This window comes from Neofelis nebulosa, chromosome 18 (genome assembly GCF_028018385.1).
Source record: "Neofelis nebulosa isolate mNeoNeb1 chromosome 18, mNeoNeb1.pri, whole genome shotgun sequence".
Taxonomy (NCBI): Eukaryota; Metazoa; Chordata; class Mammalia; order Carnivora; family Felidae; genus Neofelis; species Neofelis nebulosa.
Genome location: NC_080799.1, coordinates 37,722,001 through 37,749,780, shown reverse-complemented (window position 1 = coordinate 37,749,780; position 27,780 = coordinate 37,722,001). Strand labels below are relative to the sequence as shown.

The 27,780-nt window shown below is 44.3% G+C and overlaps 1 protein-coding gene across 1 annotated transcript; it reads left to right on the top strand.

Annotated features, from left to right (window-relative positions):
- Window positions 1–330: 330 nt before the first annotated feature.
- Window positions 331–27,780, top strand: HAPSTR1 (HUWE1 associated protein modifying stress responses). Its single transcript, XM_058711157.1, has 4 exons — window positions 331–942; window positions 1,583–1,663; window positions 13,282–13,557; window positions 25,286–27,780. Exons 1-4 carry the CDS (start codon window positions 717–719, stop codon window positions 25,528–25,530), a joined length of 828 nt encoding a protein of 275 aa, XP_058567140.1. The 5' UTR covers window positions 331–716; the 3' UTR covers window positions 25,531–27,780.

Genomic DNA, 27,780 nt, shown 5'->3' with positions numbered 1-27,780 from the left:
CCACCCCACCCCCGGTTGGCTTGGACGCAACCACTGTCAGCTCCTCCCCCTCCTCCTCAATCCTTCCCGACATATACTCCCTTTCCCCCGCCCATTGGTTACGTCAGGCAGACAGGCCGAAGAGCCAATCACAGAGCTGTATTCAGAGGCCGGCACGCGGAACCGGTCGGATCGGGCCAATGGGGGTCCTCGAAGCGGGCGCGCCCCAACCGGGCCGGAGAGCTGAAGCCGAGTGGGCGGTGCTTCCCCAGTCAGCATGTGGGCGGGGGAGGGCGGAGACCAGCAGCCGCAGAGGCGTCGACGGCAGCGGCGACGACGACGTTCCTCAGTCTTCGGGGTGGGCTCGGCGGCATAGGCCGGGCTGTGCGGCGGGCTAGGCGGTCAGCGGCGGCGGCCTTAGGAGGGCCGCGGCGCCATGGGCGGGCGGTAGACGGGTTCGGGCCGGCGACGCGAGGTGCGGCGGCAGTCGTCCGGGCCGCGGCGACCTTCCGCGAAGCCCGGGGGTGGGGAGGCCCGGGGCGGGGGTCGTCCCGGGCTGCGTGGGGCCGCGGGGCGGGGCTCGCAGGCCGTCGGGGTGCAGGAGGTCTGGGCCGCCGCGAGGAGCCGCCGCCGGTCGCTGGGCCCCGCCGCCGGGCCGCTCGACGACGACGCTCCCGCGGGGGCCCCGCCTGAGGAGGACGCGGCGGCGGCGGCGAGGCCGCGGGAGGCCGCGGAGGATGGAGGAGCGGAAGGAGGAGGGCGAGGCCGAGATCCAGGAGCACGGGCCCGAGCACTGGTTCTCCAAGTGGGAGCGGCAGTGCCTGGCCGAGGCCGAGCAGGACGAGCAGCTGCCCCCTGAGCTGCAGGAGGAGGCGGCGGCCGCCGCGCAGCCCGAGCACAAGCAGCAGAAGCTGTGGCACCTCTTCCAGAACTCGGCCACCGCCGTGGCCCAGCTCTACAAAGGTGAGGCCCGCCGCCGCCATCTTGCCGCCGCCGCCCCGCCGCCGCCGCCTCGGCCGCCTCGGGGCCGGCCGGTCGGCGGAGAGCCCCGGGGGTGGCCGCCCTGGTCCTGCCGCCGCGCCACCGCCCCGCCGCCCCCTCCTCACAAGATGGCGGCGCGGGGGGCGGGCCCGGCGGGCGGGCCGCGGCTGAGCAGGGGCCGGCGCTGGGGGCGCTCCCGTTTGGGGCCGCCGGGGGCCCGCCCGCGCCTCGGGCTCGGCTGCCGGCGCCCCTCGGGCCGGGAGGGCCGGGGAGGGGCTCCCACTCACAAAATGGCGAAGGCAGGCGGCGGGGCCGGCCATTGTGTCCGGAGCCGGCCTCGGGGCGGGGACCGGGAGGGGGCGCCTCCGGCGGGCGCGGCTCGGCCCCGGGGGGCTGCACCTCTGAGCCCCGCGGCTCGGCCTCGACCCCGCCGCGACCCCCTGCCTGCCGTCCTCGCAGCGAGTGTGGGATCCCGAAACCCTGGAACAAAATGGCGAAACCTAATATGGCCGTTCGGAGTGATTGACGCCCAAATAACCTCTCTTTCTCTGTGTCTCTCCCTCTCTCTCTGTGTCTTTTGTGTTTCTTTTTTCTCCCCTGCACCCCTCACCCACTTTTTCAGACCGAGTGTGTCAGCAGCCAGGACTTTCTCTCTGGGTCCCCTTCCAAAACGCAGCCACCGCCGTCACCAACCTCTACAAAGGTAAAGATAACCTTGCTGCATTGCCGCCTGAGGGGAAGGGCAGCCTGCGTCAGGGCTTGAGTCCTCCGTTGCTAGGGAGGTAGACATCCCGGCCCGGACTGCCCGAGCCTTTTCTGCGGCCGAACCCGGCCGCCGAGTGCCTGGAGCACTTGGTGGGGAGAGAGCTCCGGGGGTGGCCTGGCCAGAGCACGGATTCTCAGCTGGGGCGTTTGACCCCCTCTTCGCCTGCCTCGGGTACGTTTGACGCTGGGGGCAGTTTTGAACGTCATGTCATCGCCGAGAGGGGGCTGCTGGATATCCTGCCCTGCAGGAGACCGTGCTCCCCGTCCCCGAGTGTCAGTAGTGCTGAGGTTGAGAAGCCGAGAGGGGTGCAGCTTCTCATCGCAGAAGTCGCCCAGGGAAGAAAAGGCTTTATGGTTTGGTGCCACAGACCGACGTGAGCAGCTCCTGGAAAGGATTCTTGAGAGTTAGGCAACTCAGACCAAGGTACTTTGGTAGCATTTAAGTGCGTTGAAAATCAGCTAATGGGAATAATCTGTGCGCACGTTAACGTACTGTTCTTCCCTAGCAACCTCGAATAATTGCTTGCAGAGCTGCCATCTATCTGATTGTATATTGTTGGCAGGAAACGTGTTACCAGAGTTTGTGTCCGTAGATTTGTGCTTTATTGATAGTGTTTTTTTGGGGCTAATCTCCCGCCTCCCAGTGACCAGAAGATCTGTAAGTAAAGGTTCTTGCTCTTTGTGCGTTCTCAGTAACCATGGCATTAGATTTTGTGTCTTATGATTTTGAAGATTTGGAAATTTGGATTTGATGTCTTTTGGGGTTAAGGTTCCTATGGAGAAAGGATTTGAATTTGTTAATCTTAGGAAAAATGTAATTAAATCAAACGTTTTCAAACTTGTAGAAGCTGCTGGTAACGGTAATGGACTATGTGCACTTCAGAATTGTCAAAACAAGTTGAAGCACAGGCTGTGGACTGCCTTTTCAGGTTCTCATTTTTGTGTAAGAATGTGGAAATGGTGGCAGCATTCTATAGGAAAAATGTCCCTTCTTGTGAGATTTTCTGGGTGGAATTTGCAGTTTTGGGGGACAGTAATTTGAAAACAAACTGGTGAATGGAATGTTAATTCCAGGGAAGGAGGAACTCAGTCTAGGCTTGCGAGAAAAAGGAAACGATTAAATGTTGTCTCAGTGGTCAGCTTTGATTCTATGTAGGTGAGTTCCTTAAATTTTGACTTTTGAGTGAATTACTCTAACATTTATCAGTGCTTGAGGGTGTTAAGCATTGTCTGGAATGGCTCTTGTTTTCATCCAGAGAATTTTGAAATATTTAGTACCTGTTTTAAAAACTCCTTTCTTGGAGTATAATTTGGATATTGTGTAGTCAGTCTTCTTAAGAATCGTAGCTCAAATTTGACAAACCTACATTGAGAGAAAGCATCTACCTCCAACCCAAGCCCGCGGCGCCGCTGATCTGATTGCCGTGTGTAGTATATAGTTTCTCACTTCCATTGGGTCATGAGTAGAGCTTTATGGTATGCGGTCTTTTGTGCCTGGCTTCATCCACTTCCCATGTTTCTGAGATTGATCCCTTGAGTTCATACTGAAGGTGTGAATTCTGCCCCTCCTTTTTTATTTTTTACTTATTTTTTGCTGAGTAGCATTTTGTTGTGTGAGAGCTACTACAGTTCGTTCATTTGTTTGTTGCAGTTGCTTTTTGTTTGAAGCTGGGGGATGGCACCATTTTTGGTGCTTCTGTATGCCAAGCTCTTTGCCTAGGTCATGCAAAAATACGAATGTCCCCTAGATTTTCTGTTCAGTTTTTGGTGTTGTTGTGTGTTTTTATGATGTATCTCTTTAGAATTAAAGCTGGCAGTTTTGTATATTGCCTTAGGTGAGAAGATGCGTTCAAAAGCTGAACTCTGAAATTATCCCTAATTTGATTACTGGATTTGAAATTACTTTTTGTAATATATTGTTTCTGTTCAGAAGATTTAATGAGAGCGCCTCAGTTTTTTAAAAAATAAAATCACGTGATGTTCTTGGGTTATTGTGAGTATTAGATTGCTAGAACTCGTTGTATTTTGTGTTGTGTTACTGTAAAGGTAAATCTGTCTTTCTTTACCTGTTAGGAAAGGTAAGCTGTGGTTTGTGGTATTTGGTAGTGTGGCAGCATAGTCTTAACTGATTGACAGAGAAAGGATCATGCTCTGCAGAGCCTCACGTTCCTCTTTTTCAGGGTGAAGTGCTTGGGGACCAGGAATGCAGCTGTAGGAATAATTAGGTACCTTAAATAGAACTGGTACAATTAGCAAGGTAGTGTCACCAGTGCATACAGCCTGGAGTAGTGGTAAATCTAAATCATCCTTCATAGCTCTGATTAAACATTTACATGTAATTTACAAGGGGAAAGATTTGGAGGGTCTCTTTAAGTGGACACTGCTTAAGTATTTTATATGATGAAAGACTAAAGCTAAAGCTAAAAATGGCTCCTTTTCCAGTCCGGGGACAGAGAGGTTGGCACTTGTACCAGGTTCTTGATAACCCCTAAAGGGAGCACATTGGAAGCTCAGAATGGTGGTAAAAGCTTAACTGAGGATCTTTTGGTTGCTTGTGGGCTTTTTGAAAAATCAAGTGTCAGTTTGGTTTGGCTCGGCTCGAAGGATTTAGAGGAGAGTGAGTTGTCCCTCATCGTGGACAGGATTCAGCAAAATGGAGTGTGTGGTTCCTTCTACTCCACTGAGTAGGGCCAGACTTGGGTATCCTCTTTTGGAAAGGGGAAGAAAAAATCTTGATGGTCGGTTCTCATCTCTATCTTGTTTTGGTAAATATAAAGAGGGCGATGTTTGCTTATTTTTCAGTCAGGTTCTGTTCCTGGCCTGGTACAGTTTCTGATGTCTGCAACTGAAGAGGGGAGCGAAAAGTTACTGAAGTTATTTCAGTATAAATACTGAAATATTAATATAAATACCCCCTGCATTTTCCTGGGTGCCAGTCGCAATCTGTCTCCTGATTCCTCAGTAGGAAAGTACTGGTCTCCTTACCTAATGCTAACTTCTTTCTGTTTTGGGGAGGGGGGGTGGTCCTTGCCCAGAAGAGAGGTTGGACTGGTGGTTGTCCTGGGATAAGGCTAATCCCATGGGCCTCAGTGGTGAGTCTAAAGTGGCTGCAGGTACCTTAGCTCTTCAGCAGAGCCCTTGAGCCAATGCTTGCTCTCACCCTACAGGGCCACTTCTCAGCATTTCCCTAGCTGACTTTTCTTCTTTAATGTTTTTGAGAGAGAGTGAGTGGAGGAGGGGCAGAGAGAGAAAAAGAATCCGAAGCAGGCTCAATGCTGTCCGCACAAAGCTTAATGTGGGGCTTGAACCCATGAACTGCGAGATCATGACTTGAGGTGAAGTTAGAGCCTTAATCTATGGAATCACCCAGATGCCCTTCCCGTTTATCTTTAAAATAGTTTTTTTTTTTTTTTTTAAATTTTAAATTTTTTAGTGTTTATTTTTGAGAGTGTGAGCAGGAGAGAGCCAGAGAGGGAGACAGAATCTGAAGCAGGCTCCAGGCGCTGAGCTGTCAGCACAGAGCCCAATGTGGGGCTCGAATCCACTAACGGTGAGATCATGACCTGAACTGAAGTGGGATGCCTAACTGCCTGAGCCACCCAGGTGCCCCTTAAAATAGTTTTTAATTTTAATTTTTTAAAGTTAGCTCTACACCCAGTGTGTAGGGCTTGAACTCATGACCCTGAGGTCAAGAGTCACATGTTTCACCGACTAAACCAGCTAGGTGCCCTTGTGTTGACTTTTAAAAACTGCATCACAAACTTGAGTTGCATAGTGAGTTCTATCATCTGTGTTGGGAGGTTTCTCTTGATGCTCTTCAGGGGTTAAAGATGTTTCTGGTTCTCCCCTTGAGCACTGTTTGCCCAGGGGGCATGTCTACTCTAGCAGTGCTTAAAGAAAGCCAGCACTGCAAGCAGCACTGCTGCTATTGTCGGAGTTTGGATTTTGGGCTGTCAGTACTTAGCTGTATGGTTCTGAAGACAGGTAATGGAGGGAGATGCTTCACCATTTGTGCTCCTTCATTTTTTCCCCTGTAACTGGGGATACGTTACCCAAACCTTAGAGGACAAGATCTGAGTTTAGTGCTGGGGTATCTGGGGCAAGGTGAGTGTTGACCTTGTTGGTATTAAAGTTCTGTTTTTCAGCTTTTTCTGGCTCTGGGAAGTCCTTAAGATAAAGGGAAGAAATTCTAGGTTATTTTTTGCCTTTGCATTTTTCTTTTTTTTAATCTTTAAAAATTTAAAATTTTTTTCGCCTTTGTTTTTGAGAGACAGCATGAATGGGGGAGGGGTGGAGAGAGAGGAAGACAGAATCCGAAGCAGGGTCCAGGCTTTGAGCCATCAGCACAGAGCCTGACTTGGGGCTTGAGCTCACGAACCGTGAGATTATGACCTGGGCCTAAGTCAGACTTAACTGACTGAACCACCCAGGTGCCCCATGTCTTTGCATTTTTTTCTTGTGTTGAAAAAAGCTTAGTGGGAAGTACTTTCCTTTTTTATCTTTCCCTAAAAGTACTAAATGTAAATTGGATTGGCAGGTGAGAAAAATAGCACGATGCCCTTTAAGTCCTTATTTTTGAGATATCTTGATGCCAAATCCTTTTTATAATATGCTGTCTCACTTCCGTGTAGCAATCTTAGACCATATGTGGAGTGAGGGTGAGCAGGATGTACTGAGAATTTGGGCCCAGTGGTGAGCAGTTGGTGTCTAAATCAGTGGTCAGAGAAAGCATGTTCTACTTGGAGATAAATAGAATTTCATCTCCTTAAAATTTGACTTTGTGGACTTGGTTTGTGACTCACCTGTAAAAAACCCATTATTGACCTTTGAAGCTTTGTTCAGAAACGCCTTAATATGGATTATTGTTCTCTAAGTCTTAAGTTTTATTTTTAATATAAGGAGTAGTGGCCTCAATCACTAATATCCCTTGTGGATTCTGTCAGTTTTTGTAGAAGACAGTCTTTTTTTTCCTTAAGTTTATTTATTTTGAGAGAGCGCGAGCAGGGGAGGGGCATAGAGAATCCCAAGCAGGCTCCACACTGCCAGCCCAGAGCCAGATGCAGGTATTGGCCGTACAAACCGCAAGATCAGGACCTGAGCTGAAACCGAGTCGGACCCTTAACTGTCTGAGCCACCCAGGCACCCCGACAATCTTTTTCTTATATACAACTTTTCTGTAAAAGGATGTTTTGGTTGCAAATAAAGCAGAAATTACAAGGCAGACAGGCTTCAGTGGTGTGGGCATGGTTTGGCTCCTCTCTGGCTGGAAGGCTGAGGATAGGATGGATTTAATTCAGTCTGTCCTGCTCTCAGCTCTCTACACTGTGTGTGTGCACGTGCATGTGCAAAGCACGAGCTTTGTTTTGGGGCTAGTTTCGGTTCGTTGGCGGCTTGCGTCTTCGGGTCACTCACTGACGCTGACGAGCCCTGGCGCTTCTTTTCCGGGAGCTGCCAGCAGATGACTTCTTTCTACCGGCTCTTGGCCAGAGTTGGGTCACATGCTTAATCTGAACCAGTATCATAGGTACTGTTTGGGGCTGTGCAGATGAGATGAGCACTAAACCACGTGTTCCACCTCTTGAGTGAATGTGAAGAAAGCTCTCCCTACAGCTCTCCAAACAGAAACTTTGGAATCCCTTTCGGAGAGGCAGGGTGAGGACTGGATGCCAGGCAGATGAGGCCACTGCATTTCTTCCCTGGCTCCTTTCCATTGTTGTGTGTGCTGGGTGAAAATTGAGTATCTAAGTAGCTACAAGGGAATGCTTCTTTTTGGATACACTGCTTTGTTAGGGAATATAGGAGTCCTTTTCTCAAAACTGTTGGAAAAGGCTTTTATTTTGCCTGTAGCTCAGATCTTTGTATGTAATGAAACCTTTTTCTTTTTTTTTTAATTTTTTTTTTTTTTTAACGTTTATTTATTTTTGAGACAGAGAGAGGACAGAGTATGAATGGGGGAGGGTCAGAGAGAGGGAGACACAGAATCTGAAACAGGCTTCAGGCTCTGAGCTGTCAGCACAGAGCCTGACGCGGGGCTCGAACTCACGGACCGTGAGATCATGACCTGAACCGAAGTCGGCCGCTTAACCGACTGAGCCACCCAGGCGCCCCGAAACCTTTTTCATACTTACTTGCCCTGTGGCAGACTGGTTGGTTAGTGCCGACGCGTTTCTAAGTTCAGATATTTAGTCATTAGTATTCCTTGCAAATGTTACTTTGGTCTAGCAGTGTGTTCTCACAGTGTGTAGACCCCCTAAGGAGAGTGGGAGACGGTTTCTCTTTGGTTGGGGAAGAACTGTGTCCCTTCACCTGACTCCCAGGCACGGCCCTCTGAGCCTCAGCTCCAGTTCCTTGTCTCTGAAATGGGGAGGTCTGCTCTGGCTAACTCCCATAAGGTTTGTGAGTGTCAAAAAGCTATAAACAGTGAGATTGGGTTAATCTTGTCGGTGTCGCTAGTAACAAAATTGTGCATTTGGTCTTCATCTCGGTAATCAGATGATTCTGTGCCTCTTGTCCCCTGCCAGTGGGGACAGGATTAGACCTGTAAAAATCTGGAATTCTGTTTCAGCTGCTTATATAAAACCTTTTTTTTTTTTAAATATGAAACATGGGACATCTACCATGACTTGTCCGAGTCCATTTGTGTTTTGAATAAGGAAATGAATGTGTTGTGCTTAAAGGTTGGGTTGACATTTTGATGCCCTTGGGGTTTGCCTAACCTTCAAGCTTCTGGCCCTGCTGCACAGAGGCTTTTTGGCTTCAGTAAAATAGCTTTGCACATAAGACTGTCCCCACAGTTTCTGTGCTCTGCATTTCTAGAATTTGGATGTCTGTTTGTCAAGGTTCAGATGTAGTCACAGCAGTCTTGGGCTGAGAGCCTTCAGAAAGCCATCCTTGCGCATGTTTATGGTGCTGCTGTTCACTAAATCAACCTGTGATGACGTTAAAATCTAGCCTAGTCAGGCCTAAGATGCTCCAGTAAGTATTCATGTGTCTCCTGTTTAGTGCAAGGTATGATGGGAGGATTTTATTTTCAACCAAGCAACAGTTTAAAGTCCTAAACATAAGGACTGTATTTGAAATGCTTTAGGGTCAGTCAATGTGACGTTTTCTGTTTAGGGAAGTAACTGAGATTGGGTTAATCTGGGTGGTGAGGTGATTGGATTGCCTTTCAGGATATGCTGTTAATGGTACAAAACCAAGTTGGGCCCGGCAGTGCAAAAGGGTGTACCTGAAGACCTTAAATGTCACTTTTTGCTTTTCTCTTCCTGTACCTTCTAACCTGTAAAAGTCCATGTTTTAGAAAATGCCTCATATTTAGTGTGTTCTTGGTTGGTTCTGTTGTTTCAGGCTCAGAATTTCTGAGGTGAAATAATTGGTCAATTAGGAAGACATTTTTTTTAGTTATGTAAATTTTAAAAGAGCTTCACAACTTACATAACTGTCTTTCATCTAAACCGGTGAATAATTGCGTTTTCCAACTTTGTTCAAATCTGTGATTGAAGCATCAGGCCCTCCTTGGGGGAGCCTGGCTGGCTCAGTTCGTAGAGCATACAGCTCTTGATCTCAAGGTTGTGAGTTCAGGCCCCATGTTGGGTGTGGAGCCTACTTCAAAAAAGAAAAAAAAGTCAGGCCCTTGCAGATCTGATTTTTGGGATTTCCTTGTGTCCTCCATCAGAACAAACCAAAATTTAGCTTTCTTCCCTGAATTGTCATTTTTTTTTTTTTTTTTTTTTTAAATAACCGCTTCTGGTGGCCCCCTCCCTTTGGCCCTTGAGTTTTGTATCCAGTTTATGGAGAATTTTTTGGTGTCTGGTTTGCCAGGTGTACATTTACACGACTACTTCATCTTGGTTTGCGCTGTGCAGCCCTCCTTTGCACTTGTTTTTTGTACTCCTTTTGCACTTCCAACTTTTCCCCCCTCTGTACTTCCAATTCTGGGCCTGCTTCCATTTGGTTCTTGAAAAATAAAATTTCCTCACTCTGTTTGGAAACCCCCTTCTCCACTTATGAGCTTGAGTATAATCATTCTTTTAGGTAGGGTGGGTTTGTAGAAACCTGGTTGCTACTAGGTACACACGTATGTTTGGTGCTGTGGCATGGGATCAGTTTTTGCTCAAAGACATGATTTCTCTGAAAATGCTTCCGGTGCTTTCAGAATCTTTTCTTTTTAGATCTGGCTTTCCCAAGGTCATCTTAGAGTTTACCTAGTCCTGAGATTAGCTTCAGTAGAGTCTTTAAGAGATGGAAAGTGCTATAGTATACTCCTAAATGCTGTTTATCTTTAAAATGAATTTCACGCTTGCTTTGTTTCTGATGAAAGGAGAAATCAGAAGCTGTTCGTTCACATTGTAACTTGGTGTTCTAGTATGAGATACTAGAGAAATTACTTCGTTCCCAAGCTGCTTTCTCTATCTTTAAAATAAGAATAATCTTCTTCTCAAAGTTGGGATGGAGTTTACTTTTTTAAAAAAAATTTTTAAATGTTTTTATTTATTTTTGAGACAGAGACAGAGTGCGAGCAGGGGAGGGGCAGAGAGAGAGAGGGAGACACAATACGAAGCAGGCTCCAGGCTCTGAGCTGTCACCACAGAGCCTGATGCGGGGCTCAAACTCATGGACTGTGAGATCAGGACCAGAGCTGAAGTCAGACCCTTAACTGAGCCACCCAGGCGCCCTTGGAGTTTACTATTTTTATTTTTTTATTTTTATTTTAAAAAAAATTTTTTTTTTCAACGTTTTTAATTTTATTTTTGGGACAGAGAGAGACAGAGCATGAACGGGGGAGGGGCAGAGAGAGAGGGAGACACAGAATCGGAAGCAGGCTCCAGGCTCTGAGCCATCAGCCCAGAGCCCGACGCGGGGCTCGAACTCACGGACCGCGAGATCGTGACCTGGCTGAAGTTGGACGCTTAACCGACTGCGCCACCCAGGCGCCCCTGAGTTTACTATTTTTAAAGCGTGCTCCCATGGACAAATTCTTCCATTAAAAAAACTTTTTTTTTTTTTTTTTTTTTTTTTTTTTAAACAGGGATTTGTCATCTAAAGAACAGGCCGTGTTATAAAGTTCTGCTTGTGCTGCCCTCTTGCCATCTTGTTTAATAATGCAAATTCATAGCAGTTTGAGATTCTCTGTGATGTCTGGATTATTGTGTTTCTTTCTGGAACACAGCTCTTTTTTCTTTTTCTTCCTTTCTTCCCTCCCTCTTCCTTCCTTCCTTCCTTCCTTCCTTCCTTCCTTCCTTCCTTCCTTCCTTCCTCTTTTCTTTCCTTTTCTTTCCCTTTTTTTCTTTTCTTTTCTTTTCTTTTCTTTTCTTTTCTTTTCTTTTCTTTTCTTCCCTTCCCTCTCTTTTCTCTTTTTTCTTTTCTTTTCTTTTCTTTTCTTTTCTTTTCTTTTCTTTTCTTTTCTTTTCTTTTCTTTTCTTTTCTTTTCTTTTCTTTTCTTGAGAGAGAAGGAGAGAGCAGAGGAGGGGCAGAGAGAATCCCAAGCAGGCTCTTCCCACTCCATCAGCGTGGAGTCCGATGCAGGGATCAAACTCCCAAACTGAGATCATGACCTGAGCTGAAATCAAGAGTTGGACACTTAACTGACTGATCCACCCAGGTGCCTTGGAACCATCTTCTTTTCTTTAAACTTTTTATTTATGTATTTATTTTTGAGAGAGAGACAGAGCACAAGCAGGGGAGGGACAGAGAGATGGAGACAAAATCTGAAGCAGGCTCCAGACTCTGAGCTGTCAGCACAGAGCCTGACTCAGGGCTCGAACTCATGAGCTATGAGATCATGACCTGAGCTGAAGTTGGATGCTTAACCAACTGAGCCACCCAAGCACCCCGAAACCATTTTCTTTAATGTCACTAGAAGTATACTCATGATTTTCTGCTAGCAGAGCAGTCCAACTAAAAATAAATTGCAGTGGCTTAAATTTCCCAGTTCTTTTTCCAACTGTGTAAAATCATGGGAAGAGCAGGGATTGTTTTTTTGAAAACTTGGGCTTAGTATATACAGGGAGGGGTAGTACTTACAGGGAGACTGGGAGGCCAGTTGGAGATTTTAGTTGCAAGGTCTTTTGGGAATGATTATGAATGATGGGAAACTTTTGGGGGACTGGAAGCAGAATCCAAGTGTATACTAGGGAAAGGAAGCCTTTTCTGTTTCCACTGTGCTGTTTGGTGTTGGTGTTGACTGGTCAATCAGAATTAATTTTTCCTCACTTCTAAATTGTTTGCTGCGGCTTTCAGTGTGTTCCCAGTTCTTGGTGCTGAACTGATCTGTAAGAGTGTATCCCCAAAATGACATGGTAAATGTAGGTGGCCTGAGTGCTTTGTAATATTTAGTTCTCTGTTGAATGATGTGATGCTCCTATTTAGAATTGTGAGAATTCACTCCTTCCTTTTATTCTTTTTTAAAGTGAATTTTGAGGGGCTCCTGGGTGGCACAGTCGGTTAAGCGTCCGACTTCAGCCAGGTCACGATCTCACGGTCCGTGAGTTCGAGCCCCGCGTCAGGCTCTGGGCTGATGGCTCGGAGCCTGGAGCCTGTTTCCGATTCTGTGTCTCCCTCTCTCTCTGCCCCTCCCCCGTTCATGCTCTGTCTCTCTCTGTCCCAAAAATAAATAAACATTAAAAAATAAATAAATAAATAAATAAAAAAAAATAAAGTGAATTTTGAGAGAGAGAGCACGACCAGGGGAGGGGCAAAGGTAGAGAGATTCCCAGGCAGTCTCCACCCTGTCATTGCAGAGCTCAACGTGGGGATCGATCTCACTGAGCCAAAACCAAGAGTCAGACGTTTAGCTGACTGAGCCACGCAGGCACCCCAGGAATTCACTCTTTTCTGAAAGAGTGTAGAGCTTAGTGGTTAAGAATCATGGACTCTGGAGCAAAATTCCAGCTCTCATATGTATTCTTACACCTTGGTAGAGTTACTCGGTGTAATTCACTTCCTTGTTGCCTCATTTGCACCAGGGGGACCATAGTACCATTTTCAAGGTCGTCTTGATATTTTTTTTCCTAAAGCGAAGCTGAGTATAGTACTGATACACGTTTAATAACGTATCCATCAGAGCTCCTGGGTGGCTCAGTCAGTTAAGCATCTGACTTCAGCTTAGGTCATGATCTCTGAGTTTGTAAGTTCCAGTGCCTTCCAGTGCCGCATTGGGCTCTGTGCTGACAGCTCAGAGCCTGGAGCCTGCTTCGGAGTCTGTGTCTCTGTCTTTCTTTGCCACTTCCCCACCCATGCTCTGTCTCGAAAATAAACATTAAAATAATTTTTTTAAAGTAAAGAATAAAACTTATTTTTTTAAGGAACAAGGCAGAAGCTCTAGGACTGTGTGATGTTAGCTCTGAATTTAGACCGTGAAGATTTAATGCCACGTATAACACTTGAAACATGGATGAAATACCATTCAGTTGACTAAATTACTGATAGACCTCCAGAACCCCAATCTTCATGATGCTCATTTTGGTTAGCTCCTGAAATAGTTTTCTCTTAGGAGAGAATGCTGCATGGCTCTGCTGATCATGATGTATCTTTTTTCTTGTTCTTTTTTCCTAACAGAAAGCGTGGATACTCATCAGCGAAGTTTTGATATTGGAATTCAGATTGGCTATCAACGACGCAATAAGGATGTGTTGGCTTGGGTTAAAAAGCGCAGAAGAACTATTCGTAGAGAAGATTTGATCAGCTTCCTGTGTGGGAAAGTTCCTCCACCACGAAACTCTAGAGCTCCCCCAAGACTGACTGTAGTGTCCCCTAACCGAGCTACTTCAACGGAAACTAGCTCATCTGTAGAGACTGATTTGCAACCCTTCCGGGAAGCCATAGCTCTGCATGGTAAAGCCGTTTAAACATATTTCTTTGGAAAAGTGGTTAAGAGTGTGCCTGTCGACCCCTTTACACATTTAGGTTTAGGTCCAGATATATTGTCTTGTGTTTTGTCTCTTATTAGTAACTAAATGCTCCAGAAATGTTTACGCAGAATGTAAGCTAAGAACTTACCTGGGCCATTTTTGAATGTTAGCTAGCCTATCCTAAAAAATGTTTTTAGAAAGTTAGTTTGAGCTTATCAGTGTCACAGTAACAGAATCTTGCAACGTTGATTAGAATTTATTGCTTTATACTTCTTATTGTACATGTTTTCCTATTATTCTGAGTCAAACAGGAAGTTCTTGTGTCTTCAGAATTCTGTTATATTTCCAATTGCCTGGAGAACCTGGTTAGCAGCAGGCAAGTGAGGCAGGAAATTGTTGGGCTGTTCTCCTGGGGACTCCCTTTGGCCCTGTAAGTTACTGAGTGTGCCTGTCAAAGGTGAGAGTTGATGACCCAGGTGGGAATGGACAAATGTAAGAATGATTGATTTTCCTTCTGTCTCTTGTCCCTTAGGTCCTTGATTTGATAGTCAGGACTGTCAGGACAGTCCATCACTATCTCCCCAGGCCAGACCTGCCAGAAGGCGGCATTCTTGGCCAAGGGGTTTAAGTATTACTGGAGAAGCCTGGGGTATGCAGTCAACAAGTCTGTTGTTTGTTCCTCTCTAATACAGATTTCCAGATAGAACTGGGAGAGGTACTTACAGGACATTTAATACTGCTGTGAAAATAAAAGAACAACAAAATAATGAGACTTAGTAGATACAGAAAAGAAAACTTGAATGGTGCAGGTGACTGAGCAGAGAGAAGCAATTAGTGAATTAGGTCAGGAGTCCTGTTAGAAGTCAACATTTCTGGGCCACAGTATAGGCCATCTAAAAAACCAAGTAACCTGGTAGTAAAAAGGGTGGGATATATATGCAGAGGACATCTATATCCTTGAAGCTTTAATGCTTATGTTCTTGTTCTCTTTGGCGGACCTTGATTCTTTACCTACACCCTTCATCAGAACCTGGGGTTGGAAACAAGTGTTTTTCCCTTTTGATAGTTTGATAAGTTAAAAATACATCTGTTGCAAGAGAAAGTCCCTGATGTATGGATGCAGTACTTAGGACTGCCACTGTCTCATGTAGTGAATAGTCATGCATCAGAACCTCTGAAACTCAGGCAAAAAAGAGGTCCATCTGGTCTTTGTTACAGAGTTCACATCTTTTACCGTTAAGTTTGGAACAAATGATTGGAAGCGTGTGTAGTGTCAGGTGACTGTCCTGTCTGCGCATAGTAGGGCCGTATGCGGTTGTCTCTCTAAGCATTCTGATTTTCCTTATCGTCAAGTGCAATTTAAGATTCATTCCATACCTGTCTCGTTAAGATTTCCTTTTTCTCTATTCTATACTTAAGAAGATAGTTTTAAGACACACAGATGCCACTCCTGTTATGAAATCTTAGTGCGATTGTATACCTTGTAAAAAGGGCCAGCTTCCCCCTAACCCCTCTTTAGACTGTTCAACTTGTGGTTTATTATTTTCCTGAACTTCTGTTGGAGTTTTAGTAACAATGTAGTTTTAAGAAGAGATTATATTTATAATTTTGACTTAAGTTTAAATTGTGAGGTTTGAGAAAGTTCATAATTATAAAGCTATGTAGAAAAATAATCTTTCCTTTCAATAAAGTTTCCCATTAGCACAAGTCCAGAATATAGTGGAGACTCAGTGTACTCTTTACTCTTACTCCTAAGGTTCATACCCTGAATTTGTGTCTTAAAACAGTCTAGTAATATGGCCTCTTGAAAGAGTGTGCAGAAACATAAATTGCATCGTGTTTTGTCCTATAGTGGTTTATAGAGGACATCGATGTGTTGAGAATGCTAGTCTGGTTTGAGTGTTTACAATGACTGGAATGATTTCTAGTAATAGGGCATTGTTAACTAAGTTGTAAGGCAGATTAATGACCAACTTTGTAACCAGCTGTCCTAGTGATCTGATTTATTTCATAGTCTATAAATTGAAGTGAAAGCTGTTTAGATGATCTTTGAAAACATATTTGGAGACATCTCAATTAGGGCACATACTTGTCAGAATTTAGTTTTGCATATAATTTGCTTAACCAGATCTGTGAAATGTAATTGAAGTCAAATTGAAGTTCTTAGGAATCTGCATTGGAAGGAGAGTCTAAATTTATGAAGTTTTAGGGTATGGGTTGGTGGGGGAGGGGTGCATAGGAGAAGCACTGTGTATTGAAGCAAACTTCTTAAGTTTATAAACCGCAAACATGAGTGTAGGGGATTCACACCATTCTATCCCTTTTTATAAGACAGGACGGTTCCCCCCCCCCCCCCATAGTTTTTCTTTATCAGTTCTGAAACACCTGTACCAAGCACCCTAAATCTATCTAAAATATGCATTTTTATTTGAAGAAAAATGGCAAAGATGTAAGGTACTTACAGTACATTTATTTCTTACACTGTGTGTGATAGTAAGATCCTCTGATTAGTACCTCATCTGCCTCAGACCGAACCCAATTTCAGTCATACATCCATCAGATGGTTAGCAAGCAGTTTCAGTCAGATCTGTTGGTTACTGAAGCTTACAGAACATAATCAGTCCTGTGCTTTGTTCTGGCTCTTGTCTGCAGCATAGGTCGCTTTTTTTCTGAGTACCATGGCATCTAGTCATCTGGATCTTAAACTCACCAAGAAGTCCGGGAAACACAGGCATGTGCTACACGTGCAGCTAGGACCTGCCGCCTCATTTTTAACGTAATAGAAGATTTCAGGTGGACCTAAAATCCTCTGGACCATTTTGGTGGTTCTCAGTCTCCCTTTCTGATGATGTGGCTTAGGCATGCCTTCTCATCTGGAGTTTTCCTTTTCTTTGGTCTTTTCTTTGTCTGCTCCTTCAGCCTCTGACGTTTCCTCAGGTTCTTGACTGGCTTAGATTTCACTCCCGCGGTTTCGAGCCCTCGCCGCCTTCTGCAGGCCCCTTGCTTGCAGTTTCGCCCACTTCCGGCCTGCCGGGCGCGCGTGTTCTCTCCTGTCCACCACGCCACCCCTGCAGGCAGGGCTCTCACACAGGGCTTCACGCGGACTCCCCTTCCCGCCCCGTCAGCAAATACCTGGCTTTTCCTCATGGAGCCATCCAGATGCGTACATGGCAGATTCTGTGCTGTCTCTGGGAATATATAAATGAAGAGTGAGTGCTTCCTTTTTTACTGAGGCCAACACATACTTGGAAAATTTAATGTCCTGAGCATGGTTTGTGTATGATGTTCTAAGGGCAGAAAGGGACATTTTACAGTGCACACTGGCTGTACGTTAAGGGAAGGCTCTTTGGAGAAGATAAACCCTGGGCTCTTGGAATAATCTTCCTGCTCTTGCTTCCTGGCCCTGAGATGACCCAGTTGCCAGTCCGCGTTTCCTGAGGCCACTGGAGCAGTCCTTTCTGTCTCGTCACTTGACTGAAAAATGACTTTTGTTGATGGAGAAATACGTTGAAGTCAGAACCCAGCACTGAAAGGCCCTTCTGATTGGATCTTCACCGTGGGTCAGATATCTTAGCTATACTGTCTCATGTGTGAAATAGCTCCATGCTCTTTTCCAGTTCTTTCCCTCCGCCTGCTCATACTTTAAGACTGATCAAACGCTTCTTCCGTAACGAAGCTTTCGTTCTCCCTTCTGAAGCCTTGAGCTGTTAATCTGCTCTTTCTCTTTAGATTTGCTTCTTTGGCTGTCCTTTCCAACATGGGGCTACCTTAGGGCAGGGCCTGGTCTTAAAGTTTCTGCCTTTACCAGAACCTGGCAAAGAACCTGGTGTTAGATGTATTCTAAGTTGAACACAGAGTTCAGAGGTCTGTTATGTGAAAATATATAGTACAGTGGGTGCAGAGAACCTTTAGAAAGAGTTGAGGATCAAGATCCCCAGATGACTATAATAAGGGTAGAAGTAATGGTGTACCTTAGGAGAGCTACAAAGTAAACTCTTTAATTAGAACAACCAAGACTCGAATGGGGTTTGCGGATGATGTACCATTACAGCTATTTTAGTGTTTACTTAGTGCAAGCAACTCAGCTTAGGACGTTCTCATTTAACCTTACACTTGCCCGGAGTTACTACCATTTTGTTGACGAAGAAAGGGCGTATCTGGCCGTGATGGAACAGATGAGTAACTGGTAGAATAGGTATTCCGGATCTGCCTGTATACACACTCTTGACCACTGTGCCTCCATATTTGTGCATTTATGGTCCTTCCCCCATGGGGTTAGGGGTGGAGTGGGGTGGGAAAGATCCCTAGGCTTACTTTTCTTCTCTAAAGATATCAGAAAATACATGAATTTTGTATCTTGGGGTTTTCGCCATGGGTGGACCTTGAGAAGTAGGCTTGAAGGTGAATGGTTCGGGGCCTGTATTTCTGCTTCATTTAGTAGGAAGAATATTTATTTAGGCTTTTGTGTGTAGGCTACATTCCCGGTATGACCTTGGGCAAGATGGTTTACTTTCCCAAGGCAGTCGTCTTTGTAAGGTGTTAGATTAAATGAGAAACAAGCAAGGTACTTACCCTTTCACAACACCTTTTTACCTTGGGAGAAGCGGGATTTTCGGTTAGTTCTGAGTCCTGTGCAAAGAGTGTTCTCTTTGCCTCTGGGTGGCATTTTATTGCAAAAGTAGACCTGGAGATCAGGTAGCCTTTGAGGGTACTTTTTCCGTCCTCTTTTCAGTAAGGATGCCCTTTTAAATTGCATATATTACTCCAGAGGGGAAGGATAATTTAAAACTTACTGTTTATAACTTATGTTCCTTGCTAGGATCTTGTGCTTTTTTTTTTATCTTGATATAAATCTGTGGAGTTAGTGAGGTTCGCTTTCTACTGGATGGACAGACTTTGACTTGACTTGCCCAAGCTAGTGTTATATCTGGAAAGCCTTAGATGAAATCTGGTCTCCTCGTTCTGAGTTCTGTTCATTATCATGCGGGTTAGGAAAGGGTCGAGAGTAAGATTGGGGCATAGATTGGGGCATACGTTCCTGGAAGGGGGGAGAGAGCTGATTAGGAGAAGGAGCTGGATACCAAGTCAGACTTCGCTCGCTCTTTTGATACCGGCATTAAAGCCTCCTCACATCATCTTGTGGATGGTCTTTGTAGGTTCTGGCCCTGGTTCAGACTGTTCTGTAAAAATCAGAAACACTTGGTTTGTGTTCCAGAGGTCATTTTGATGGCATTCTTGACTGAAGTACTAGGAATTAACATCACTGGGCCTGGGTCGTCCTGTAAAATTCATCAGTTCAGACTCAGGCCCCTAGCATGCAGGGTGTCGTGTCATAATAGGCACTGCCGTTGCTGTCATTGGCATTTGGCTTTAGGATCTCCCATTGTCCAGTTTTAAGTTCCTTTGGTGTTTAAAATAGGAAGTTTTAAAAAGGCAGTGGGATGCTACATTCACCAGTGTAAGTACTGAAAGAGGCTTAGGCAACCCAGCATTTACATGACCCTGGAGAATTTCAAACAAAGGAAAGTTTGTTTTTTCAAAGAAAGCATTTTGTGAGTTAAGCCAGCAGCTCTTTAAGTATTGAAGTCTGAAGTCTGAATCCTTTTTAGTTTGAAATCCTGCCTTTTTTTTTTTTTTTTTTTGTGGCTGTGGTCTTATGAGTACTGATTTCTGCAGTTCATATCCTTCCGTGGAAGGGGTGGTCATTTAAAAATAAAGTATATATTGTCATTATGCAGCCTTTTCTATTGCCCAGCATTTTACTGAAAGTAAATACCATGCAGTCTATTAGAGACTAGTGGCAGGGGCCTGTGTGATACAAAGAGGAGTTAGGTAATGTCTTTGAGGAATTTCTAGCCTGATAGATTTCTATGAGAGCATTTGAAGTGTTCAAACCTAGGCAGTCAGATTGAGGCACGGTACATTGCCTTCGGAGTTCATAGACTCCATTTATGGCTACTTGCTTTTTTTGCCTTTAGTCTTCTCTGGACTACGTACATGGTGATTCTTGTTCTCTTAAATCATTAAGTTGCTTGACAGATTCTTGGACATGGAGAAAACTGGGTGTGTAGGGCTTTTTAGAAAATTGTGTAAGGTCAGGTAGGAATTTAACTTGGGAAAAATGTAGGGCCTATTCCTAGTTTGTCATACTCAGGGTATAAAACTGATACCACCTTCTCCTAGGGTTTATGGAAAGCTGTGATTCCAGGCAGCTTGAACCAGTAGGGTTTTCGTACTCCTCTGAGCACAGGTTTTTGTAGCTTTGGTTAATTTGGTCAGCACATCGTTTGGCCTGTGTGCTCTAGAGTGGTACAGAAGAGAAGTTAGGAAATTCCAGTGAGAGCAAAGCTTCTTGATACAATTTCACCTGAGATCCAGTACATTTAAGAAGAAATTAAGTAATTGTGCTTGGTTCTGTCTCTTCCTTAAGGATTCTTGTCCCCTTCCATCCTAGAGGTAAATGTTTAGAAATATTCTGACCGCACCGGTGCTTAGGTTAAACGATTTTACACTGGTGGAGTAGCGTAAAGGAGACTCTTGTAACACTGCAGAGGACTAACTGGAAATCCATGCACCTGTCAAGGTGCTCCCTTCTCTTGCCCACACTCCCTGTGCAGCGTGTGGGACAGTGCTAGAGACTTGACTGTGTGCGTGTCTGCATCTTCCTGAAATAACAGAACTGTCAGTAGTTATTTTAACAGCAAAATATTTTTTTAAAAACTTATTTGGAAATAAAGATGTAAGAGATTTAATGCACCAAAACAATCGCCTCTCTTAAATGCTTAGAAAAATGATTATTTCAAAGAAGCTTCTTTAATTAAAATTCATCTCTGAAGGCTGGAATCTCTAAATTACGGCCTTTGTTCAAACCAGCTTTTGGGAATGAGGAAAATGAAGGCAATTAACAGCATTAAAATTTTTGATGAAAACTTGGCATTTCTTTATGTTAAGATTAGATATTAGCTGCTGAAGTTTCTGGGGTAGGACTTCACTAAAGCTACCATCAATGATACGAAATTGTTTGGAAGTTGCAGTAAAATTTTCTTGGACAGTTTTTCATTGATGTGAAAAAGGAGTCCATGCAGCCATGCCTCAAAGCCATTTCGTGCACCTAGTACTTAATGTCCTCTGGTAGTTTACGAAGCACTTGAACATTTGAGTTTAAATTTTCCACTAGTCTTCTGATTTACAAATAACATTCTCTTGGAAAGTTTGAAAATTTCCGAAAAGTAAAAAATTCAGTATCTTGTTATCTGACTATACAGAGATAACCACAGTTAAATGTTTGGTGCATTTTCTTTCAGTCTTTTTTTTTCAATGTATAAATATTAAAATTATTTCATAGTTGAGATCATACTGCATATATGGTACTGTATCTTTTTTTCATTTTAACGTCGTGAGCATTTTTCCCATGGCATTAAAATTGTCTTTGAAAAAAAAGCATTGGGCTGTCAGCATAACTGAAAATGTTTTCTTGGTGTGACACATGTATCTTTGTAATTGGTTTGATTTAGTGTGCTTTACTTCAATAAAAATTCAGTATTACAATTTACATATTGGGGTGGGGAGTGGTATCTACTTCAAATTACTAAAATCTTAGTAGAATTCTTTTTTCAGTGATTTGAACTCCTTCCTTGGTGCATTTCAAACACGACATTTACACACAAGTGCTTGCTTGCTTCAAAACCTCAGAACACCACTTTGTGCACAGGGAGCTCTGGCCATTTGAATAGTGCAATTCATTTGAAATGCAAGAATGCCAGTTTCCTAGGGTTCCAGTCAGGAAGTTCTCACTTGGTTCAAATTGTGGGGATTTCAAATCCCCTCTCATGCTGCAGATGAAAAAAACTGGTGGAGCGTATCTGCCGAACATTCTGAGCCTGTGCTGAGTGGATCGACAATGACAGTCCTCCGCCTTTTCTCCTCTGGGGCTGGCCCTCTGCTCTCAGTCTTAGGGAGTTGGGGAGCAGGTAGAGAGTGTAGAGGCGGCCTCCAGGCCATGGGCTGCTGGACGGAGGAAGGGGGGGGTGCATCGGTCTGCATTTGCTCTTTCTGTGCCTATATGTGATCTAACTATGTGCTGGTAAACTGGAATTACATGTAATTAATTCTGAAAACAGGATTATCTTATTATCTGAAGCATGAACTTGGTATGAAAATAATAGTTATGTGCTGCTCTTAACATTTGACCATGTAACCTAGATACCTATAACCTGGACTGTAACTGTTTTAGCTCCAGTGGGAGCTTTCTTTTTAAAGTATGATTAAATCATCCTAATCTTTTTTTTTTTTTCCCCTCCCTCCTACACTAATCATTTAAAACGAATGCAGAAACTTTAAAACTGCTAAGTTTATCTTGTATTAAGCAATGGAGACTTTTCTGTCTAATCATACTACTTGTTCTGCTTTTTGTCAACTGATACTCCCATAGCCCTTTTGAAAAAGTGTGTTTTGGTAGAAATTAAGTTGTATGCCCTTGGGCTGTACAACTTAGTTTTTAGTTCTGAAGCATGTTCAGACTCTCTGTACTTGTATAGGCCTGATTGTTCATGTGGCTTAGCTAAGGTTTCCTGAAGCATCTTCCAGTAGCTGTCATTGGTTTGTAAAATAAAATTTGGGCTGTTTAAAATATATATTTTTTGGTTGTTAATCTTAATTTTTTTTTTTTTTTGACACGAAAGTGTTTTTGGGGAAGATTTTCAGCTAGTTAAATGTTGAAAAGAATTTTCACTGCTGAGAGTAGGTAGGAGGAAGCTCATGTTGCACATTGTGGTTGCACTTGAGCTGCCCAACTAAAGCCCCCAGTCATACACTCAACAGAAGAAAGATGGCAGTTGCCCAGCAGTTACTGGGGAATTTTCAAATTGACCAAATTGATATTTAATGTCTCTTCTTTTTCACGGAGAATAGCAGTGGAAACAATAGAAGTGTTTGCTTGATGTGCCTGTTCACTTCTGGTGGAGTATTCTGCGAGCCTTGGGTATTTGTCCTTAGGTGTTAATAAACATGTTGCTATGTTAACAAGAGGGGTTCAGGGTGGGGGGGGTTGTTGAGTTCTTTTGATGGTTTCCAATGATAAAGGGGATTAATTACTGAAGTTAGCCCAGTTTCGTGCCGAAGGCCTAAATTTTGCAGTCTAATTATCTTAGGACTTCCTGTATTATGAACCAGCTATGAAAAGGTTCTTGTTTTAATTTCACGGACACCTTTTAGTAGTTTGTTTCAGGCCGCTAGGTTGGAAAAAAGAAAGCACAGCACATAGAACTTGGGGGAAAAAAAAACATGCCAGCAATTTGGGAATAACTTAAGTTTTTAAAAACTTGATGGCAGAGATTTAAGAGACAAGAGCCACCTGGGTTTATTTCCGGGCTTTGGAGAGGGGATGAATGCCAGCAGGTTTGGGTTTCAGTGCATTTCAAAATGGATAGACTTTGAAGCACTCCCCTGTTTGCAGAATTGAGCGAATGCTGTGTGCCAGGCACCATGTACGTTAGGTGGAGATGAAGCTACACGATTGTACCGCATTGCATGAAATGAGCCCAAGATGTTTCTTTCCCTTTTATTTATTTTTTAATAAACCTTCATGGCCTGAGGAAGAAGCAGCGTGTAGCGCCTTTTTGATGTTAAATGGGAGAGGTCCAGCAGGCAGTTAGAACTGTGGATGGGCCCATGTGCACAGGAGAGATCCCCTGTGCTGTGGAAAACGATGCCCGTCGGTAAGCTAAGGGGTCGAGGACACCACCCTGCGTGGTACCCAACTTGTCCAGTGGAAGTGAACCCCGCAGAGGCCACTGAGGAAGGAGCTGGCGGGCTGCAGACAGGAAGGAGTGGAGAGTTTCAAGCAGGAGGGAAGCGGAGCCAGCCAGAGACTAAATAGGAGAGAGGAGGCAGAGTCAGGAAAGGAGCCTCCGGGCGGAATAGGTGCCGGAGGAGCTGGGGGCCAGGCGTCAGCAGGTGCACACGGTGGAAGAGAGGCGCTGGCCAACCTACCAGAGCTGCTTGGCCGTGCACATCCGCTCTCCCGGTGGTGTGGGAGCACGAGGCCTGAGAGAGGCCAGGCGCAAGACCCTGTAGCCGCTTCATGCTAAAATCATGTTGACTTGAAGAGTGTAACAGTCAAGGGGAACGTTAGATTGTGCTTAAGTTTTGAGTTGCAGCTCTTGCTTACTAGCTGTGTGACCTTGGGTCGCTTACTTAACCTTTTAACCTCCGTTTCCCATCCGCAAACAGACCATATGGATGTCGTAGGATCACTGTGAGGATGAAAATTAAAAGTACTTAACGTAGCACCTGCCTGACACAGGAAGTACTCCCAAGATTAGTGCCTCTATTATATTTTTTTAAATGGGCACCAGCCTTGCAATGGCTTAGAGCTAAGGAGTGACATGCCCACCCTTCCTCTCGCCACCAGTGGGAGGGAGGACGCATCTTCCACAGGCAGAGCAAGGAGGGGGCTGATGGCTACCAGGTAGGGAGTTTGAGAGCAGGAAGAGGTGTGGGCTGCAGAACACAATCAGCATAAGGGAGGCTGTTGAGGCCTGCAGCCTGAGAATGTTCACAGAGTATTTGTAGAGTCCGAATAATGTCAAAGTTGATGTGGTAGAAAGAGAATTTTTTCTCAACATTCAAATTTAAATCACATTAACAGTATAAACTAGAATGGGCCCCTACCAGACCAACCTCTAAGCTCATTTTAAAATCTGAGAAGTTCTGTTCTTTGGGAACATGGGAGTATCCTAGGTCATAGTCTATGAATTTAGTCAAGCAATAACAAAAACCCTGTGTGAGGCTAGAATAGCGTAAGGGGAAGTTCGTAAGGGAAATCCACCGTTCGTGATGTTAGGTTTTCAAATTCAACGCTGTGGTTAATGTTTCCTGGCGTCTCTTGGGCCTTTCACAGGTTCATCCTGAACATTTCAGAGCGGAACATATGTTTGCCTCCTTAACTGTTCAGGAATCTGAGGGATGAGTGTCCAGCGTTGGGTGCTGGGTCTGTTCTGGATTTAATTCAACCTTGAAGGCAGCAGGATTTTTTTATACCGCCATAGGCACTACCTCCTTCTCAGAGGGATCATCCATGATGATAAGTGAGGTTGTCCCGAGGAGACCAATCAAGTCCAGACCTTGGGCGATCGTATAGCTTGTTTCATCCAAGGGCAGACTCACTTTGTGCTTGAGGTCCCTGCGTACTTTTTCAGTAGTGACCCCTTTTTTGGGCTGCAGCGTGCACGGTTTTGGATGATCATTTGGGGGAAGTTGGAATGAGCCCACTCAGACCTAGAAATCATCGCTCCCCTTCGTGCACGTACTAGGGGATCTATTGGGGGTGGTGACTCTGGATAACCAAAATGTCCTATTTAAAGCATGCGCTTGCTGTCCTCAGCCATAAATTATAAGCAGTATATTACCCAGTAGAGTAGATGGGAGGGTTTTGTGATCTGTGTATCCACCTTATATGGTGCTTGCGACAGAATATGCTTCCCAGAGTTGTAATTACCAATATTGTAAATAGTGGTAGTCTTCCCAATGAAACATCTACGCCAAAAGCCCGGCGATTCATTTTTCCAGAAGAAAACATAACTGCCCCCTGGTGACTCCTTAAGAAAACAGGCAGACCTCCTTTGACACTATGAAACATTGAAAGTAAAGTGGGTTGCTTTCAAGAGGGTTAAATAATCGAGCAACTCTAAAACCTTTTTTCTTCTTCCTAGGTCTTAGTGGTGCAATGGCTAGTATAAGCGTGCGTTCGAGTACCCCAGGCTCTCCTACACATGTAAGCAGTGGATCGAATGCTAGTCGAAGGAGAAATGGACTCCATGATGTCGATTTGAACACTTTCATATCAGAAGAAATGGCACTCCACTTGGACAATGGTGGAACTAGAAAGCGTACCTCAGCCCAGTGTGGCGATGTCATTACAGACTCACCAACCCATAAACGCAACAGAATGATCTAAACTACAGACATTTTCACACCCACCATGCTGCTTGAAAGCCACTCGATCCTCCACATATACTCTTATTGCAAAGGAAACATGAGGCCATCTTCCCTTGTTCACTGTTTAAGACAAGTGAATTCTATAGTGGTTGCCATAAAAGGAAGCTCTAGGTATTTACAGTAGATGCCTCTTGTAACCATGGCTTTCTTAAAACTATAATCCTAGCAGAGGACATCAGACATCGTGTAGTCATTAGCAAGATCATCATAGGCAAACATATTATCCGTTCCAAGGCTAAAAGTGACCTTAACTGTATTTATTCTCAAAGGGAAAGGAACTATCAGATGTTATTTGGTTATATAGAATGCTTCCCCCACCCCCTCCCACCCCCACTCCCCTTCTTCTTCTTTTTGGTCCATTTCCTGCTGCGTTGAGTATTTTGCTTCAACAGTATTGCCAGGTTCCTAAAATGATCTCAGACCCACGATTTGGCTTCTTCGTCAAATCTGCAGGCTTCCAGTTTTTGCAGCGGCCCTGTACCGTGCACCTGGTCTCTCTGTAGTCCACAGCGTGCAACTTCTAATGATGGGACTGTGCCCTGGTCTTAGTTTTCCAAGCAGTTTCTGATTCTGGTGATTGTGTGATGTAAAGAGGTGCTATGATGGTCATGCAATTAATACTTAATATTGAATCAATACACAGAACTTTATTGGATTCACTTTGTGTGTGTTAGCGCTCTAAAAGTAGCAATATGATTATTAAAGTGCCCCCCCCCCCCCAGATTGACCCCGTAGGCTTAAAATACTCCTGTTTTAAGACAAGTACTACTTCCCACGCAGGGTACTGTTCCTTACGGTAAATGTAAACTTGTAGACTGCATTCAAGGGGGACCTACAGTAGTGAGGTCATGAACTTGGAGGATGGGCTTCCTTTTTGGCTCAGCATTAGCGAGAGGGAGTTGGATGGTGGGGGAGGGTAGGTATTCCAGTCTCTCATGTCCTTTTCTATCTACATTTTTCACGAATGCCCTACTTTGTGCAGTTTTCCATTGGAGTTGGTGGAAGATAAAGGTCTTCGATCTGCCAATAATGTGATCGCAACTTAAGTAGCAACCCCCCCACTCTCCAGTCCCCCCTCCCCTAAAGAGTGCAGTTTGGAATCTCATTCTGGAAAAGATGGAATCGCATGGAGGCTTCTCTAGATGTTAGTTAGACCTAAATAAAAGTTCTGAGTAGATTCCTCTTTTGGTCCCTTATAAGACCTCTTGTAGCCACAATGTTTTAGAGCATGCTTCACCTTCATTTTTAATATCTTGAACTGAATGATAGTCTTTTTTAGATGAAGAACTGATGTCAGCCTGCCAGGTACTGTAATTTATTCTATCATATTATTATGTTATATATCAAGTAGGACAGTGAAAATGTTTCCTTGCAAACTTGTAGTCCAGTATCAGTTAACTTCCTGTTTTTATCCTTAAAAGACCACTGCAAATCAGTGGGTTTTTCCAGTAATTACTCACAGCACTTTGTTAAAGTTTGCAATTCCTTCAGCCATTTAATAATATCTTTCTGTGAAGAAACTTTGCTAAGTTAACCATAATATTCATGGACTGGGTGGGAGGTGAATGGAATGTTAGAAATGTTCTGTATTCATATAGATATAGCCCTATTTAAAACAAAAAAAACCCCCAACAGAACAAAAGTCAATTCCATAGTAAAACTTAGGACTGAAAGTGAGGTATTTGAAAATTTTTGCAAAAAGTGGATCATTCTTTTTTGTTTGAATATAATAGCAGGAAGAATTATAGAAACAGACGAGCCTGTGTATTAGGAATACTTTTAAGCTTCCCTTTGGAATATGCCCAGAAATGCATTTGGAGTTACCATTGTTTTTTTTTTTTCCCCATCGTTGTAAATTTAGATTCTGGAATTGGCGTTTGGTGTGGTGTGAAGCGTAGCTCACAAGTGGCCAGACCCCCTCTTCCTGAAGGATTTTGAGATTGAGGAACGCCTGTATAACCCTCCCTTTATGCCTTGGTTCTCTAGTTCCTCCTTCCGAAGAATAACAGGTTTTTTTAAATTTTTTATTTTTGGTTGTTTTTTGTTTTAGTTGGTGCTCTGACGCTGAATCTCAGTACCCTTTACTCTCGATTGTCAAATTTTGATAAAACATGTGCCATTTTCTTTGGTTAGAGAAAGCAGGTCTTAATGTCTGCCAGAACACGATTTATATGCCTTATTGGCTCCATTAAACTTTTTAAAAACTTTA

Bases quoted from the DNA above. Each gene is read 5' to 3' on its own strand.
- HAPSTR1 (XM_058711157.1), top strand. From the start codon at position 717: ATGGAGGAGCGGAAGGAGGAGGGCGAGGCCGAGATCCAGGAGCACGGG. The intron at 1,664-13,281 runs GTAAAGATAACC...TTTTCCTAACAG, and splicing joins CGTCACCAACCTCTACAAAG to AAAGCGTGGATACTCATCAG. The intron at 13,558-25,285 runs GTAAAGCCGTTT...TCTTCTTCCTAG, and splicing joins GGAAGCCATAGCTCTGCATG to GTCTTAGTGGTGCAATGGCT.